General features: G+C 44.5%; 1 protein-coding gene across 4 annotated transcripts in view; it reads left to right on the forward strand.

Moving 5' to 3' along the window:
• PCDH15 (protocadherin related 15) overlaps window positions 1–19,887 on the forward strand; it is a 3,978,145-nt gene that overhangs the window by 2,389,223 nt on the left and 1,569,035 nt on the right. For all 4 annotated transcript variants that reach the window (XM_069611238.1, XM_069611242.1, XM_069611241.1 and 1 more), the window contains one exon: window positions 12,840–12,919. In XM_069611238.1, the coding sequence (XP_069467339.1) occupies window positions 12,840–12,919 (80 nt within the window). The remainder of the gene's footprint in view (window positions 1–12,839; window positions 12,920–19,887) is intronic.

A 19,887-nucleotide genomic window follows, 5' to 3' on the forward strand; every position in this document is an offset into this window, starting at 1 on the left:
CCATTTGGCATTCTCCCTCGCCTGGATGCTGGGAACGAGGGATGCGAAGAAAGTTTCTAAAGAGCTGAACAATCAGGAAATGTACTGTATTTGGGCCAGGAGCTCTGAGGATTTGGCTGAAATATAGTTTGAGGATCTTTTCCTTCTTTGGTGAGTTTCTTGCACACCTTCCTCGTCTTCCGGCGTACATTTGACTTCCTTCAGACAATGTTAGCGATGGTTCTTCTGAGGCTGCTTCTTGTGTGCTCTTGCTGTGAACATGGCTGGCTGGGATCACCATCAGTGCAGAGTGCAAAGTTGACAGGGAGCATGTTCCTCTCCATGATTGCGGGAGATGCAGGTACACCATGTTTCCTCAAACGCAGTATGTATCCATCATTGCAGCTGTCCCTTTCTTCATGTCCATGAAAGCATAGTTCATAACTGATGTTCCTTTGCAACTTGAAGGGTTTCTCAATGGCGGTGACCAAAGTGAGTTTAGTTACATGTTCTGTCCATATGGGAGCGCATGTTTTCTATACCCATGTGAGTTTTTCTTGGGACAATCCTCGTAATGCTTCCGTTTTGCAAAGTATTTCCTCTTTCTGCCATTTATTGTCCATGTGCAGTGTTCCTTTGATCACCAGGAAGGGTTTTTTCACACAGATTACTCCTTGCGACCGGGAGTAGCATGTTCACTCGTTCTGCAAGAGTTCAAATGAAACTGTGTGTGCCTGAAAAGTGCTTTTTATGTGGAATAGTGTGAGATGTAGGAGACACTGGGCCTCTGTGAGTGGAATTTCTTGTGGCAGTAACACCGTAGGGGTCCCTGAGGCATGGGGTATTAAGGAGCACACATAACAACTCTCATTGGTTGTTTGTTTGCTCATATCTGCATACCACTTATTTGATTGGTGGGATGTTGAGGGTCTTCTACAGTATCAAGGCCAATTTTGTAATGTTCCTCCCTGTTGCTTCATTCGTCTAGCCCCCCTTCCCCACTTCCAAGTGCCTGTATACCATCTTCCTTCCCCTCCTGCGGTGTATATAATTTATAATTTGTGGTTGTTATCTGGTTTCCACTATCACTCCTCCCTTCAGTGGCCTTTTCAGAGACTAGTATGGCTGTTGGGTACGGGTGTTTCTGCACCCAAGTAATTTCAGAGGGGGTTTGGTCATTCATTGTGTACACATTGAAATCTGATTCATTCACACATTGGGACTGGGGTGTGGCGTGCGTTGCTTCACTGGGTGTGATACCTGGAGTGCTGTTGTACTCGCTCTCTTGATCCCCGTACACCCATAACAACTTTGTGCCGTCCCAAATCAGATGTGCTAATTTTTTGATGGTCTCTATGTCCACACCCCGCTGGCCAGTATTAACTGTGATATATGCAATGATCCAATATAAAAACAGGCCAAACAGTGTGGTAAAAAAATAAAACTGCACACACAAACAACATGCACTCAAATGAATAACTAAGATACGTGTGTCTCCTTCTTCTATTTCTATCTACACTATTAGTTGTGGTGGTTGGGGCCTCATCCATGCCCATTGTAGCTCCTAATAGGTGAAATAAAACATTTGTTAATCACAAATATCACCTTGTTACATTTTATCTATACACCATACATTAACTCTCTTATGGTTGTCTTTATTAATTTTCATATTTCTTCCCCTTTACTCATATTGGGTGAGCTTTTTGCGGGGACCACTGTGTTTGTACTTCAATCCTTCAATTTTCCTCCTCCACACCCAGAGTCTGGTGGAGGGAAACCGAGGGAGGCAAATTCTTCTGTTTTCAATTTCTTACCAAGGAAAGAAAGTTCATTAATATGAGCATTTTCAACAATTGGGACAGGAAAGAGAAAGGTGGAAGAGAGAGAGGGAGAGAGAGAGAGAGGGAGAGAGAAAGAGAGAATCAAAGAAGTCATTTCATTTTACCTTTCATCCTGTCACAACCCTTGAATGTTTTGAAATCCCATAAATGTATATCCACCTTTTCTCTCTTTTTTTTCCCTCCCTCAGATCCATCTGTATACTCATATCTCCCAATTTAATTTTTCCTTACATCCCCACATTTTTCAATTTTTTATGTTTGGGTGCTATGCTCGTCCCTGTTATCTTTGTGGTCCATGCAGTCTGTGCTCCCATGGGCTTTTCGAACATCTGTCAAGTGTATCCAGTACCTTAAGCTCTGAACCTTAACTGTGGTTGGCGTGCAGTATATTACTTTATATGGGCCGTGGAACCTTAGCCCATTCCATCTTCATACAAAGCTCCTCACATACACCATGTCGCCTGTCATCAGCTGTCAGTTTGGGCTAACTGTGGCTGGAGTTACTGTGTCAGTATCACATTTTCATGTGTGAATGGGGATGCTAGTTGTCTTGCTATAGCTCGGCCTGCTCTTGACAAATTCCTAAAGTACTCGTGGAATTCTTCTCCTAGCACTGTCGCACTTTGGTGTGCATCTGATTGCCGGCGCAGGGGAGAGTGGGCAGCATGCATCCTCCTTCCTGTCACAATCTAATGGGGAAAACAGGTAGTGGTCCTTGCTGGGTTGGTTTCTCATCTCAAAGAGTGCCAGGGGCAGTCAATACAACCAGTTTTTCTTGAGGGTGTGGCACAGTTTTGACAAACTACTCTTAAGTAGTCTGTTCATTTTTTCCACAATTCCATTCGATTGCGGATGATAAATCGTGCAGAGCTTGTGTGCTATCCCTAGCATCAGTGATATGTTTGAACATGTAATTCACAAAATGTGTTCCATTGTCGGACTGTATAACATCACAGATACGCCGGCAGGGAAACACCTCTCTCACTAAAAACTTGGCAGCGCACCGTGCATCTGGGTGAGCGCAGGGGCCGGCCTCCACCCACCGGGAGAAGGGGCACACAACAACAATGAAATACTGAGCCCCGTTAGAACAGTCTCCCATATCTGCATGGTCTATGTGCAGTTCTCTAAAGGGTCCTTTGGGTTTTGGCAATGTTCCCCCCAGGATTCAAAACGTTATGCCAGAGTTGTATGTTTGGCAGGTGATACATTCTATTATCAACCTACTTACCTGTTCCTTCATCCCGGGGGCAAACCAATTTTCTTGAATGTCTGCTATGACGTGCTGCTTGGCATTGTGGGTGGGTGGGGAAGTGCAACTGTTTGAATGCAACTTTTAACAATTTCATCGGCATCACTAACTTGCCTGCATTATTCTGTCTCCATAGTAGGTCTGTGGCTGACTGACTACACCCTCTCTTTACCCACATTTCCTTCTCTTCCTTTGATGCGTCTTGTTGAAGCTCTATGATTTGAGACACTGGCAATGAGTTAAACCCATCTGGTTGTGTGTCTTCCATTACCTTCTGCAATACGTACTCACCTGTTGGGGGGTTTTGGTAAATAGGAGGTATCTTTCGCGGCTGCGTCCGCCGCCGCATTTCCCAATGAGATTACATCATCACCTCGTGTATGGGCCTGACACTTCACGACTGCTATGAGTGTAGGTTCTTTCAATGCATCAATCAACTCTTCTAACAGTGCTGCATGCTGTACTGGGACCCATCTACCCTTCGAAATGCTCTAGTTCCCCACCTCGCTAGTCCTCCATGCACTATCGTCACCATGTATGCAGAATCTGTATAGATGGTGACTATGCACCCCTTTTGCGGTGTGAAGTTCCCTATGAGTGCTACTAATTCTGCTGCTTGGGCTGAAAAATGTGGTGGCAACCTCTTCTGCTATGGAGGCAGACCCATCAACAAAGTATCTTTCCCCTTCTGATAGTGCATTTTCATTAGCTTTGGGAGTGTCATCACCAGTGTATGTGGCGTAGTCATGCTGTTGCACATCCTCTACTGTGCATGCTTCTGTAATGAATGTGGCCAGGTTTACACTTTTACACTGCACAATGTAAATGTTAGCACTAGAAATAATCAACTCATATGCTGTGGCCCTTTGAGTAGTTTATGTGCTTTTTGATCTCTCAAGGATGGCAAACAGGGAGTGTTCTACATACAACGTGACAGAGCATCCCATCACGATCGTGGAGCTTTTTTCTATTGTGAATGCAGCGGCTGCGAGAGCCTGTTCGCACGAGAAATGTCCCTGCATTACTGCATCGAGTGTTCCACTGTAGATAGCCAGGGGTTTGCGACCCAGAGAAGTTTTTTGTGTCAGTACGGTCGTCATGAGTATGCCATTGCAATGTGAGAATAAGTAGAATTCCTGCTCATAATTAGGTGTTGCGAGAACTGGGGTCGTGGATATCAGTTTTTTAAGACTGTTGAAATCAATATGCATTTCTTGCGTCCAGCTGAGGGTTGTGTTTTCCCTCTGCACATCCTTAAGCGACTGTAAAAGGGGCTTTGTGTATGCATATGTGTATGTAGATGAAAATCAATGTCTCCCACAACTGCACCATAGCTATGCACATTTTCTACAGACCCTGGGTCCCATCACAGACTTTCAGGACAGCCTCACCCTCTCACTATCTGACAACAACAAAAAAGACGTATCAAGTCATTCTTCTGGGAGATCTTAACCTGGGGCTTAATGACACTAAGGACCCCTACGCCAAATCCCTCAAGAAAGCCCTATCTACCCTGGGCTTTTCACATTCTACCTCAGGACCAACCCACATCAAAGGGCGCACACTTGACTGGATCAGCCACCATAACTGCTCTATCCAAATCACCGCCAACTCCCCTATCCCTTGGTCCGACCATCACTACATTCAATTCAACCTTAACACTAAGAAAGGGCCCCTTAAGCCTATCGCCCCCTGTCCTGCAACCCTTGCAAGGAGCTCCCACCAATTGACAGCTGAAAACCTAGCACCATTCCTCCTTATTCCAGCTTTGCAGGACCCATTCCCCAATAATCCAGAGATCTTAGCTAACATCTTCAAAGAGGTCATCACTCAAGCAGTGGATGCTATTTCACCACTCGCACTTAAAAAAGCCAAAAAAGCCAAACACTCCAACTCTTGGTTTTCAAAAGAGCTACTTGACCAACGCTCCCAGAAGAGGCGTGCTCTCTCGGCATGGAAAAGCAACCCCTCTGAAGCTTCTAGAAGTGCTTTCAAGGCCATCTCCATATCTTATAAAGCTAACATTACCAGAGCTAAAGCCGCATCCTACAACTCTAGGATCAATGACCCTAAATCAAGCTCCAAAGAAATCTTCACTGTCTTTAGGGAGTTGGAAAAACCCACCTCTCCCAACCTCTTCTTCATCAAGGACGAAAGATGGTGCAACAGTATTCAATCTGCCATGCTAGACAAGCTTGATTTGCTTCAAAACAAAATCCGTGGACATCAAAATGCCCTCAACCACCACATTTCCAACCTGCACAGCAAAACGCCCTCAACCGCCAAAACTGAGCCTTCCCCTCCCTTTGACTTCAAGGACATGACTGAGTTGGAAGTCATCTCCCTCCTCAAATCTATTAAACCTTCTAACTGCAAGGGGGACGCATGTCCTGCCCAACTCATCAAAGACTCAGCCCACATCCTAGCACACTTCCTAACCGCTTTCATCAACTCCTCCTTCCAGGCTGGCCACATTCCAACTGGACTCAAGGAAGCATGGGTCTGCCCGCTCCTAAAAAACCCTCCGTACACCCGTCGGTCCCAGGAAACTATGGGCCCCTTACCACCGTCCCCTTACTACTCAAAATCCTGGATGAAGCAGCCTACCTGCAAGTCCAAAAATTCTTGGAAGACAACTGCCTTCTCGGCCTGCGGCAATCTGCAGCCCGTCCACAACATGGTACAGAAACAGCTCTCCTGGACCTAAATAATCAAATGGATGATCTAAGAGACACAGGAAAACCTGCGCTCCTTCTGCTCCTTGACCTATCCACAGCTTTTGACCTAGTGGATCACACCACTTTGTGCCACCATCTGGTAACTTCTGCCAACTTCTCCCCTGAAGCTTGCAATTGGATTATCTCCTTTCTCCAATAAAGGGCCATGAGAGTCTACTCTGACTTCTCTGCCACCCCCACCCACATTAAATGCGGTGTGCCGCAGGGCTCCTGCATTGGTCCCACACTCTACAACCTCTTCACAAGGCCTTTGTTCAGCATTCTTGACTCCCTGCTCATCTCGTACATCAACTATGCGGATGACACGCAGGTGCTCATTCCACTCACTGGAGACTATGAGGCTGACGCCAAAACACTCACTACCATTTACTCCTCTATCCAATCCTGGATGGCAGACAATTGGCTCTGCCTCAATAGTGAAAAAACCGAACTCCTGCTCATAGGGTCACCCACCACACTCAGCGACCTTGGTGAACAGTACCTACCCTTCACTATTGACAATATCCCCATCAAGGTCTCCAATAATGTAAAGACACTCAGAGTCTACCTGGATTCCAACCTTACCATGGACAGACAGGTTAACGCCATTGCATCCTCATCTGACTATTACTCCAAAGTCCTTAACGCAGCCAGACCCTACCTATCATGGCAGAACTGCCTCACAATTGCCAGGGCAATAATTGGCTCAAGGCTGGATTACTGCAATGTCCTCCTCCTAGGGACATCTTGCAAGAATTTGGCCAAACTCCAGCTGGTCCAAAACAACACCCTAAGGGCTGCTACAGGAACCTCCAGGAAAGATCACATATCTGAAGTTAGAAGGCAGGCACATTGGCTCCCTGTCAAAGAGTGGATTGTGTTCAAAGCCCTGGCCATCACGCACAAGTGCCTCCATTAGCTCACTCCCCCATACCTTGCGCAGACAATCACCAAGCACACCACCACTAGACCCCTCAGGAAGTGCTATTCCAACATGATCGTCAAGCCCAAAACTCAAAAAGCCTGTGCTGGAGGATCTAGCTTCCCTACCCTGGCAGCCACCCCCTGGAATGCACTTCCCTTTCACCTAAGAATGATACACTCTCACCAAGCATTCTGGAAAGCCAGCAAAACCAAACTCTTTATCTGAAGACATAATGTCTTCATGCAGGCTGTATACCTGTATGAATTGTTTGTTTCCTATCGCCACCCCTACCAGTGGTTCCTCTGCTGTGTTACGGGTCGTCAACAGTACTGGACACCGAAGTACTCTCTGTGGGCTGTCCTATGCTGAATGCCATGGGAGTTCATCTACATCAAAAACATTTCCTGTTACATTGCTGTCCCTCTGCACGGTGTGGTCGATGGACCATTGGCTGTTGTAGCGTAAGCGTTATTGCGCGCATTATCATGGCACTGGGGGTGTGGAGACGTGTTCTGTGTGTTCGTTGCACGCTCATTCATGTGTCTTGGATCTAGCTGGCTGTCCTATTTCCGCCGATCGGCAGCCCATTTCCTTCACATCCTTCTGTTCACATTCTCCTCACTCTTGATTCCATGTCTCCCTCTCCAACCCTCTTTGGCTACATTCCCCTCACATCCTCCTGTTGGGCTCCTTCTCAGCTCCACAGGGCATAACTCCGATTGGACCCCCTCCCCGGAAGTCCTTTAAGACTGGAAAACTTCTTCACCTTGCCACACTCAACTCTCGCTCTGCTGTCAAACACTCCTCTGAAATCTGTCCCCTCCTCAAAGAATTCAACCTCAATGTCCTCAGTCTCACTTCATGGCCAGCTCTGTCACAAGCTTTGACACTCTCCTCCCTGATGGCTACAAGGTCCTCTCCACAGCCAGATCCACCCTGTCCGAAGGGGGTGTAACCCTGATCTTCCATGAGTGTATTCCTGCCTCTGTCATTCCCACGCAGACATACTCCTCTTTCGAATGCCTTGTCTTTAGGCTTTCTCTCTCTCCTGGCCACTCTCTTACCGTGGCCACTATCTATCAGCCTCCTGGTTAGATCACCTCTTTGCTCTCTGAGTGGGCGGAACTCTCCTCCTCCCTCCTGGCCTCAACCATTTAACTCCTCCTTATTGGTGATCTCATTATCCATCTAGATTCTCCCTGTTCCTCGTCTGTACTATTTGGTGACCTCTGAGATTCCCTCTCCCTTTCTATTCTACCTTCTGGCCCGACTCTGCAGGGTACATGCTTGATGTTTTGATCTCCTCTGACTTCCCCCTCCCCATCCCTCTGAACACTCCTCTCTCCTGGAGCAATCACTCCGTCCTCTCCTCCCATCTCTCCTTCTATTCCCTCAGGCCAACCCAAACCCAACACTGCCACCTACCTTGTCAGACATCCGGCCAATGAAGCGTGTGTCAGTTGAGGCTTTCACCGCCACCTTCTCCCCCCCTCATCCTCTGGCTGACTCACATCCTCACAAAGCCCTTTCCAGGCTCTACTCTTCTATCTCTGTTACTCTTGATGCTCCTGCCCCTGTCGTGAGGATCCGCTTGAACCCCCTTCATCCTCTGACAAACTGGCCTGTCGCCTGCTCCAAAGGCAATACTGATTCTCTGTCCATAATAAGAAGAGAGCCCACATCCAAGACCCTGTGTCTCTGTGGTATCTAAAAACATGGCTGAACTATTCAAAATCTGCAAGGAGCAGGCCAACCCTGCTGCAGACTCTACCTCTCCTGTCGCCTCCCAGGCCCTTTGCATGGCCCTGGCCTCTTACTTCAGCTCCAAAATCCAGAAACTCCTGTCCACCCTCCCATCCCCTCCCCCTCTTCTCCCTTCTACTTCTGCAAACTCTAGCCCTCCGCAGCCACCTCCCCACCCTCTTTCTCTTCCTTTCCTCTTTTCTCCCCGGGCAAGGTTTCTAGACAAGTATGATCTATGAAAGTCTTGTCAAAACAGGTTCTTCCCTGTTCCTCCAAAACCATCAAGGACCACATTGACACCCTTGCTCCTGCACTGGCCGATTTCTGCAACCTCTCCTTTGCCTCTGGAGCCTTCCCTTCCCCTGTGAAGCATTCTCTTGTGCACCCTCATATCAAGAAACCCACAGCTGACCCTTCTTGTCCGGCAAAATATCACCCAATCGCCATCAGACTTTCCCTGGGCAAACTCTTGGAAAAGCTGGCTATCTTGCAGCTCAACCTTCACTTCAATTCTATTGGTTGTCTCCATGACCATCAGTCTGGCTTTAGATCTGCTAGAAGCACATAATCTGCTCTCCTGAACATCCGTGAAGACCTACTCTCCAACCTAGACTCTAACATCCCTTCTGTTCTCATCCTACTTGATCTCTTTTCTGCCTTTGACACGGTAACCATACCATCCTGCTAAACCGTCTCTGTGACAAACTGGGTATCACTGATCATGCTCTGACCTGGCTGACCGCTTTCCTCTCTGATCGACCCTCCCAAGTCCAACTCGGGTCCTTCCTTTCCTCTGTCTCCCTCTCTACCTGCGTTGTTCCCCACAGGTCTAACCTCTCACCATGGCTTTTCAACCAATACCTGGCAACTCTCACCCACGGCATTGCCTCTTGCTGCTCCATTTTTCAGTGTTATGTGTCTGACACTCAACACATTTTCAGGCTTCCCTCGGCCACTTCCTCTCCTTCTTTCATCTCGGATTGCATGTCTGCTATCAGGAGTGACGATCTCTGCCTTAATGCCAGCAAGACAGAGATCCACCTCATCGGCACACCTCCTCCCTCCTTTCCTGCTTCTCTCTGGCCGGCCTCCCTTGGGCCTCCTCCTACCCCCACCAGCGAGGCTAAGAACATCTGGGTAATTTTCGACTCCATTTTTTTGCTTTTCTGCCTACATCTCTGATGTGTCTAAAAAGTCAAACTTCCAACTGCACCCCTTTGGAGGTATTATGCATTTCCTGTCCTTCTCCCAGAAGCTCACTGTATCTCAAGCCCTGGTTCTCTCTAGTTGCATCTAATCTAACAGTACCACAAGACTTGTCATTGGCCTCAAGCCCTGGGATCATATCTCTCCAGCCCTGACATCTCTTTATTGGCTCCCAGAGGCTGCAAAGATTCAATTTAAGACCCTTTGCCGTGTCCACAAGGCTTTCTGGGCCATGGGTCCAAAATACCTTCAACTCTCCCTCCATAAATACCTTCCCTCTCGTGCTCTTCACTCCTCTGGCCCCAACTCCCTGAGGGTCAGTCGTTTCTCAAAGAAACGTGCTGGGGGTAGATCTTTGTCTTCGGCTAAGGCCTCCCTCTGGAACAGCCTCCCTGCCACTCTGAAACTTGCGGAGACCCATCTCTGGTTCTGGAAGCACCTCAAGACCTTCCTCTTTGATTCTGCCTTCTCTCCTCTTCTCCCCTGTTGATCTGTTTTGCTTAGGCATCATGCACCTGGTTACCCTTTGATTTTGGACCCAGGTACTTGCTCACCCTGCCACGGACCCACACTGCCTCTTGGCAACCTTTGCACTTGAGTCTGTATCTGTAATGCTACAGTTCTCCCTTTTTTATGCACTTATCAGACACCCCCCTGTCTGTGCCTCATACCTAGCACTTGCCACTTGCTGGCTGCACTACCACTTATTTTTGTTTTCCATTCCTATGCTCACCTCTTTCCACTTCTCCCCTCCCCCTGCACACCCCCCCCCCCATCCCTGTCCCCTGCACTTGGACATTCTCAATGTCCCTGGGCCTAGTAAGAGAGTTGTTTTTGTTCTCCCTTGTTCCCCTACCTTGCCTCATCGCGCTCTGAAACACGTGTATGAGCGCAATACAAATAAAATATCAATATTAATATCAATTATGTAAACTGATCTTGTCATTTTTCAAGATACAACTTGTTTTCTCATAATGTGAAAGAGTCTGTGCCACATTTCAATTTAAAGATGAGAGAACCATTTACACAATTTGCCATCAGATATTGCCATTTTCCACAAATATTAATATGGGGTAATGAAGAATAGCACATCATTGGTTATTCATAACCTGAACAAAACTTAGGCTTAATCCACTGTATGATACTGGACCCTGCAGGGAGATAGGCTTATTATCCCGCAGGGCAAATGTCTATCAGATGGACAGGAGTAGACCCCAACCATTTGTCCAGTTTCAGAAATAATGAGCCAACGGCCTAATAGGAACTGTAGGATAGATGCTATTTGCCCTACCAGCCCTTACCCAGTTGTGATTTAAGATCATGCCACCGTTAATGCGTAAAACACCTGCATAGGTAAGACATTCACAACTGGCACATACACTAACCCTACATTATCGAACCAACGATAAACATTTATGAGTATGTTTTGAATTTGAAAGTATTACTGCATGTGAAAAGGTTTCTTAATGAATCACAAGACATGCAGAACATATTTTGTATTTGGGGGTTAGGGACATGGGTCCCTTTCAACTCCCCCATACCACCTTTAAGAGTGTCTAGCTCTGGTGTAGCCATGATAGGCTGCCTATCTCATGTCAAGAGAGGTCTCATGATCCTCTCACTTACATCACGTAAGAAAGAGTAGTTAGCTAATGGCCCAAACTATTTAGAAGTAAAAGGTACTGATAGTATGCTGGAGAAAGGCATTTTGTATCAAATGTTCCAAGTAGATATTTTAGCTAAAGGAAACAAAATGGTAACACATAATTATAAGTGTATTCCCCCACATTGTGCCTGAGTGTGAATGGCAGAGACTCACAATATCATAGTTGCCTAATACAAAAAAATAAACTGATGTTGTTTCTACTAAGGAATTAAGGGACTTCACAAGATATTCTTGTGCTAAAGTATATTTTTAAATGTCCCAGAACTTTAACTTTTTACAGTTTTACATTTTCTCAGATAGTTTGTCAGAAACAGGCATGGGCATGTTAATGACTTGCATATGCTACACTGATAAATGTTTCACACGGATATTCAATTTGGGACAGCATTTAAAATTAGATCAATATTTGAAATCCTTCCTGAACCGGCATGCAAAACATTGGCCTCACTAAATAACAAGAATTTAGCAAACTGCAGCCCACAAAAAAGGTATACCAGTACATATATTTTTGAGCGAGTGCTTTAGTCAATTCAGAATATTTTAAGTGCAGGTCAAATATTGAATATGTGTTTGATTTTTGTGTGTGCATCTAACACGATATAAACAGGTTGGCAGTGTTGCAATGGATTGTTTCACAAGGAGAACCTGATTTACAAGGTAGAGGATCCTATTATCTAACACAATGTTACATGTTATATAGTGCATTTATTTTGACTAAGAAATAAAACGAAATATTACTAAACATCTTTTCTATTCCTCGGCTGGGGGTGAGATTATTATGTCTTGGAGACTAATAGTAGTAATTTATTTCCTGCAAGATCAGCCCTTGAGGCGCATGAGTCCTGTGTATTTGTCCATTTTGTGGCATAAATTGATTTATGGTATTGGTAAGAGAATCTGCATAACTATCAGACTTTTCAAATGAGTGACCTATATACACTGCAATGCTTAGATGAGGGGATAGACCATTTATGAACACGGTCCAGGTGGATATTTCTGGGTGCTATTCTTGCTGTGCTGCCCGAGAGATCAGGCAGCCCTTAGTATCCAGGAATTATGACAATTCAATCCCACACGCAATTGCCTCTATGATTCTCATGAACCTTCCTAATGGTAAGAAAGTGGCATCCTTATTCCGAATGCCATTTCTGCTAATTGTGAATAATACGGCAAGAAAAGCATGCAGCTAATTCGTTCCATGCATTACATTGCATATGCGTTCATTTGTGTCTGTGTACGGATATTTTAAGGCAATCAAGTGTCATTGGGATTGAGCCTCCCTTATATTGTTAGACAAGAAAAATCAATAGTAGTTTAAGAGGTATATTCAGCTACCAAGGGTTAAAATCTGTGCAATGGCACACTTCCATAAACTGCATCCTTTGATGTTTAAAAGGTTTTCCTTATGCCCTCGTCTAATAATTCTGCATGAGAAAGTTGATATGAAAGTGATGTGTACATTCTACATTATAGCACTTTGAATAAAGATTGCCATTTTTCCCTCCTCAAGGCAATAGACCGCGAAGGTGATCCAATCACTCACCTCATTCAGAATGGAGATCCTCAGCAAGTCTTCAATCTTTCAAGGAGGTAAGAAAATTGAACTAAGATTATTTGGGTTAAAATGTGCAGCCCTGAGTTTCAGGACTCAAGAGTCACCCAATCATTTCTTAGAATACTGTTGACTGATTTTCTCTTGAGAGTGAATGAAAACATTGTCTCGTAATCACATTCAAATGATTTCTTGATGGCTGACATTTTTAAAAACTGAAAACCATACCACTTTATTGAAGAGACATTTATTTTGTGGTACTTGAAATAACCAATACATTTTTTTTCATGAACTCTCTTTACCTCAACCACACATATGAGCTCAATATTTATACACTGCCTTTCCTGTTCTGTTTTCATTTTAATTGATACTTCTCAATCCAGGAAACACTTCCCTTGTCCCCTTTTGGACTAGGGAGGTGAGCCTGCTATGCAATACCCTCTGAAGGGGGTCAAGGCAAGCTGGAATCCACTAGGGGTGACCCCCCCCCTCTTGGGTCAAGAATTGCCCAAATCATGGTTCTGTCCCAACTCTCCCTTATACCAAAAACCCAATGTGTGTTGGTTATATGGGAAGTTAACCTGTTCATAATATACAATTCCCATGTAAAGTGGATGGCTGAGTTACTGACCTGTATACAATTCCACCTCCTGTAGAAAATGCTTACCAATCTGATTCTCCCCTCCTCTCCCTAGAGGAGCTTGAGAGCAGCAGGAAACCAGCCAGAGGAGAGAGCATCCAACAGAGGACATGAAACGCTGACTCACACAGAGATGAAGAGGACAGAGGTGGTCCCTCCGACGAAGCAAGGAGAGCCATGTATAGAACGTGATGGGTGGAAAGCATAGGCTCTACAAGGAACATGGAAGCTTTGATGAAGATGCCCAACCAGGAAGGGGCTGTTGCGGCAGGCAGCAAAACACCAAGTAACTTGATGAATTAGCGTCCCATCGCCCAAAGTAACATATGCGAAGAAGAAGAGCCACAAAGCCAACCAATGCGGACAGAAGAGGACTATAAGATGCTGAACTGCAAGAGCCTGAGAAACTGATGCCAGTGTCAAGCCCTGTCACGAGGGAGAAGGCATGCGGGTACAGATGGGCTATGGACGGAGGGAGCTGAGGCTGACACCAAATAGGGCTCAGAGCCCACCAGAGGCTTGGAAAGTGAAGACCCCACCCTAGGGTGAGAGAACTGTAAACAGGGCTGAGCAAGTCCATATGTCACAAGGGGCGGGAAAATGAAGACCCTTTCAGGGGGTTAAGGACCCACATTAAATAGTGCTAGCTAAGACTGTATCCTGATAGGGGCTGAGAAATGTAACACCCGTGGAGGGGTGAATAAACCATATTACATAGTGGTGATTCAAACCATATCCCACCCATGGTCAGAAAATAGATATCCCCAAAGGGTTGACAGAAGGAAATGATACCACAGGGCTGAGCAGGCCCAGATCCTCCCCGGGGCTACATGTTAGAACAATCTCAGAGCCAAAAACAGTAACCTTTGTTGGGTGCCTTGTGAATATCGACCTACCAAGGTTACAAGAATGCACCCCTGGATAAGGGATACACTGGGAGGTTCTTGGACTACTTGACATTGTGGTATTTTGAAACAAAGCAACATTTCTTAACTTTTATTTGTTTGCTGGATTTTCTTCACTGACGAAACTGAAGCTAGAAGAAACTGTGAGATTATTTTTGGTGGTGGTCATATAACCAGACACCACTGATATTCTAAGGCGGAATAATCCAAATGCGGAGTTAGAACTTGGCTTTCTTTCTATTCTCCTCTGTTAGTGGTAGGACAGAGACGGGGTAGCTTAGGCTTGACAGAGGACTGAGTTGATTTTGTGAAGGCATCCTGACAAGCACCCTTTCATTATTTTCTGGCACATGGAACTCATAGAAGTATGATTTAGGGTAGGCTGTCTTTCAGTTTACTAATAATGTCTGACTTACCACTTGATCTATTGTACTTAAAGGATTTAATTCCAAACATCTCAACTGATGCATCAATAGCCAATGATGGATAAGCTAAGTTCAGTTCCATTTAAACCTAGCTCTTCTGTTCTAAACTATTTTTTTTCAGAATGGACTCTCAGAATGAAATTGATTAGCTTCAGTTTGTTCCTTGTCATGTGGGTTGCTTCTGAATGGTAATCTATGATTTGTTAAATTTGTTTGTCCAGTCAATTTGTCCAGCCTCATTTATTCAAGTAAAGCCTTATCCAATTATTATCAAACCATTTGTCTTCATTTGAAATTCTTCATTTGAATTTCTACAGTCTCATTACTTTGTTGATGCCATAATAAGGGAATTATTGCCCTATGGTTTTGTAATGTTGTGACATGTTTTGTCACGTGTTTGTTTGTTTTTTACCTCCCACAGTTATACCTCTTTGTATCATCTTCCTTGCTATGTTTTTAAAACTTTTGACCCATTTAGTTTAGGGCCTTCCTTCTTGAAACTTCAGTTAGGAAGATGCTAGTCTTTTGACATTAACCACAGATGTTTGCTGATTGGTGGGATTGATAGGCCTTTTGAGGATCATCCCAAGTGACATATATTACATGGCTCTTCTATTTAATTTTTCTTTTACCTTAATACATTGTTGTGGGCCCATGAGAAGGATCTTTGGGGATTGTGTGCCATAGCCATTACTTTTTCATCTTATTGTCAATGTCTTCCTTGCTACAGTTTTGGAAAATGTGAACATTTTCTTTAGGGGTCTTAATACTTTAGACATGCTTTCTTGATTTTTGCTATTACTGCTGCCTTTCTCTTTACAACAAAACGTTTAGTCTATGATATAATTGAGTGGGTTCTATGTGAACCAGAAGGAGTCTGATTACGTTGTATCATGTTCAACAGTGTTTATTTAAATAATGAGACAAAATGCCTAACTAATGCTATGCAGAGAGTTTCCTGCCTAACAAAGTAGAAGTAAGGGTGCTTGACAAAGTCCCAAAGAAATGTTCCCTAGTCTGAATCCATTAGCTAACTGGCTACCAGTAAGAAAAAGAAGGATGCCGGAGCAATAGCCTATATCCTTTGCTATTGCCTGTTCCATGCACTCAGATCACCTTTCCAAGAGGGTTTGCATTTTAAATGTCATCAGTTTCTCTCAGTACAGTTCTCAACTTCTCTGCAGATTCGGTATGCCATTTTCATACAGTACACTCTGTCCAAGAAAATATGTTTTTTTAATACAATTCCACCTTTTTCAACACTGTTCTTGATTAATGCTTAAAACCTGGAACTCTCCAGGTTTTCTCTCTCCAGTTTGGCTCATTATGTTTCATGTTTCCTGGGATCTGCAAAGTCCACAGGTCCTTTGACAGGCTTGCTTTGGCAAGGCCTCGGTAAGGCATCTGCCTATTTGGGTTTTCTTGGCTCCCATAACCCTTGTGGATTTTCCAGTCTTGAATGTTACTGCCTCTTGGTTTCTCATGGCTCTCCAAAGGCCTTTGTGAAAGGTTTTCATTTGCTTGTGTTCACTAAGGGGCACCTGCCGCTCTGGTTTATCTGGCTCCCATAAATCTTGTGGCATTTCCAGACTTTAGGATTACTGTCTCTCGGTTTCTGTGTGCTCTCCAAAACCCTCTGGCCCTCTGACAGACTTGCTTTAGCTTCAATTCAGTATGTCATCTGCCCACTTGGGTTTATCTGGCTCTCGTAACCCTTCAGGCTTTTCCAGCCTTGAATTAATGTTTATGGTTCAGTCCTCTGAACTGCGTTACCTCTTCTGGAGCATCCGCTTACCTTCTGCTACCCGACTCAGCAGGTAATTAACCTCTTTTGTGAAGGTGGGGTTTTCGATCCCTGTGCTGTGTTCTGGTCTTGACATCAGTTAACAGGCCTCAGACTCACAAAGGCTTCTGTGTGGTCCCTCCGCCAGATGAGACGGTCGCTTTACCATCTCTGTCTCTAGTTTGACCTTGGCTTCTTTGCCAGTCTATATGCCAGCCTTCTGGCATCTCACTAGCAACTTACTGGCTCTTCATGCTACCATTGGCTCTGCTGGCTAGTGTGGCTAGCCCCTCCAGGATGTCTTCCCATCAGAGACTCACCTCTGCATAGGATTCTCTCTCCAGGATCCAACTTTCCTCATGGTGTTATGTAAATCATCACAATCAAAAGGGATGATTGTTTCTCTTTGACAGTGGAGTTCAGGTGGGATCCACTATTGCCTGAATCCATAGAGACTGAAGAAATGTCACTACCAGGAGAATCCAAATTAGAAGTAATAACAGTATTTCCGATTCCCATGTAGGCAGATATTGTACTCTGGACTGTGTGATGAATCTTGCAGACTCATCACTGATTCCCCGGTGGTGAACTCCTCCCACATGGCCAGGGAAAAGCTGCTGCCACCTGATCCTTTTCCTGCCAGTGGTGTCAGGTTGGAGGATCATGCGGGAGGGGTTGCATACCAGGAGGAAGTGAGGACTCAGATGGGAGAGACATGGATTTCTCCCCCTTTCTGTGAGGAGGAAACCCTAATTCCATAGTCTTTGATGGCATGTTGTTATGCAACATCTAATGTGTATGGTGATTGTTGTCTGCATAAAACTGTCCAACAATATATATTGAAATCATGTGGAACTTCATTGGACTCCAAGTCCCATAAAGCCTCAAGTACCGAGAGAAGGAAGAGGAACGAGGAGTCGTTGTGGAGGGAATGTGACATCAAGTGTAAGGTTAAGACTAGTTGTCAGGATTTAAGTCAGCTGCATGGGTCATTTAAACCTTGAAGCTACCTGCAGCTGAGAGATTGAGATCAAGACCGAAGAAGGAGAGAGAAGAAAGGCTTCAGATTACATGCAGCAGTATGCAAGTCCAGAGGCGGAGACAAAATCATGGAGAAGAGCGGTGGGCAGTGCAGGAAATGTCTGCCGGTAGCAGACTGGCAGCGTTTGGAACCAGAGAAGAAGAACTCCAGTAAAATTAAGGTGAATGGAGAGCAGCAGGCCAGGAGAGTTGCAGTCCTTAAGAGCTGCTAAGGGTCTGTCGGCAATGGGCTCAGAAGCCAATGCGAGAATGAAACGAGATTCTACCGAGAAGGAGAAGCTTACCAACCGAAAACTCCTTGCAGCAGCCATACCAGTAAGTCAACCTAAATAAGTAGGGAGCCCGGGATGTGTGAGCATGTTAAAGAATACTTGGGAAGAAATTTTGAATACCAACCAAATAGACTTGAAAAGAAAAGACAAACATGGTACAATTCTCCTGATATGAGATGTCAGTTGGGGGAAACTTGGAACCAGCATTTCCAAGAGCCAAAAGAGATTGAAAGAAAGGTTGACAGACAGAGATTGAGCAAACCATTATAAATAGGTTGTCAGTATGGTGGAAATTGGTACAAGTGATAACTGAAGTCAACAAAGTTGTGCTGTTGATGAAGTACAATTGTGTAATATGTAAGTGGAAGGTGAATATTTCAGAGAGACTTGATAAGAGTATCAACTAGTGAACCTTTTTTGGAAAGAGATATCTGGCAGGAGAGTACACCAGGTGATCTGCATGAGCCAAAGGGTAGATATTTCTGGCAAGAGAATAAACCAGGATATCAAGAGTTTCAGTTGAAATGTTTCCTGGTGGGGGTGGAGGGGTATGCCAGGAAACTCACTTTGAACTGTTTTGAAGGGAAACGTTGTCATATTAAGTTGTTGTTTCAATTGAACATTCTGTTAACTAGAGAATTGGACAAGACTTGCCTTTTTCCATACTTTAATCAATATTGGAGAAAAGACATTTCTTTACCATCCTGAAAAGTAGGAAAGACTTTGCTTTGCCATATTCCAACCAGTGTTGTGGAAAAGACAATCTATTTTGCCATCCTGAAAGACTAGGAGAGACTTCCTCTTTGATATATTGAAACTCAGGTTGTGGGAAAGATATTTGCTTTGCTAACCGGAGGAAAGTATTCGGTAAAAGAGACATTTGTATTAGTTTTGAAAGACCTTTCTTGAAACACCACATTTTGAAAAATGTGAAATAAACCAGGGCAAGGGAACCAACCCTGTACACAAGGATTGTTTTGGTTGTGATTATATGTTTACATTCTTGCACGTTTTTGTTGAATTTAATTTCCAAACATTTACCTTTCACTTTTTGATTGTGTATGTTAGTGTGAGGTCAGATTTAGTTTGGACACAAGGTCAGTCTGTTTTAGTTTGTTTCATATGTTGGGGAAAGTCAGGCCTTTATTCAAACTCCTCTCTGTTAATAAAATGGTTGATGTTGAGAATATTACCACTTTGCGTCTGCCTCTCATGTCTGACTCCTCACAACTGGCAGTTGCTTACCGGAATAGAAGACCTGGTCCTATGGAGGGGAGTTACTCCCAGTGCGGTCCCACTTGCCCAGAACTCTAGGGAGGGTCTTGCTTAGCAGGCTTGCCTCCCTAGCCTCAAAGGGGGTGGGTGTCCCCTCTAGGGAGAAGGGATGAATATGCCAGATTCATCTTATTTTCTAATTCTGTCTATGATTAATTTATGTTTTCTGTGCAATTTACCTTATATATAATATTTTGGGGACACAAGGAAGGACTGGCTTTTTTGATTTGTTAGGCCTTTCTGATCTCCATTGTATCCAGTCTCTATTACCCAACAGAGGCAATAAATTATGTTTACTGTTTGCTCTACTGTTATTTGCACCTCAGAACATTCTACAAGTGCATCAGAGTTGTCAGCTAAGGGAACATTCAAGTAATGTCCCTGAGTGATTTTACTGGTTTTAGAAATTGAATGGTGGGACCTTCTCAAATGCCTGCTTTATCTTACTTAAAAGAGAAATTACAGTTTAGCACTAATTCAATTCCAGAAATCACTTATTGTATCTCTGAAAATGAATTATTCACCCTGATGTCTCCCTGAGAATGCCTCTAGAATGGACTCCCCAAATCCACAATCACATTTCGACCTAGCTCCCCAATTTACCCGAATTTGAGATTATAATTGTCAACAGCATATCAAGGTTTGATAGATTACATGCATATTCT

Source organism: Ambystoma mexicanum, chromosome 8 (assembly GCF_040938575.1).
Source record: "Ambystoma mexicanum isolate Mex_15411 chromosome 8, UKY_AmexF1_1, whole genome shotgun sequence".
Classification (NCBI taxonomy): Eukaryota; Metazoa; Chordata; class Amphibia; order Caudata; family Ambystomatidae; genus Ambystoma; species Ambystoma mexicanum.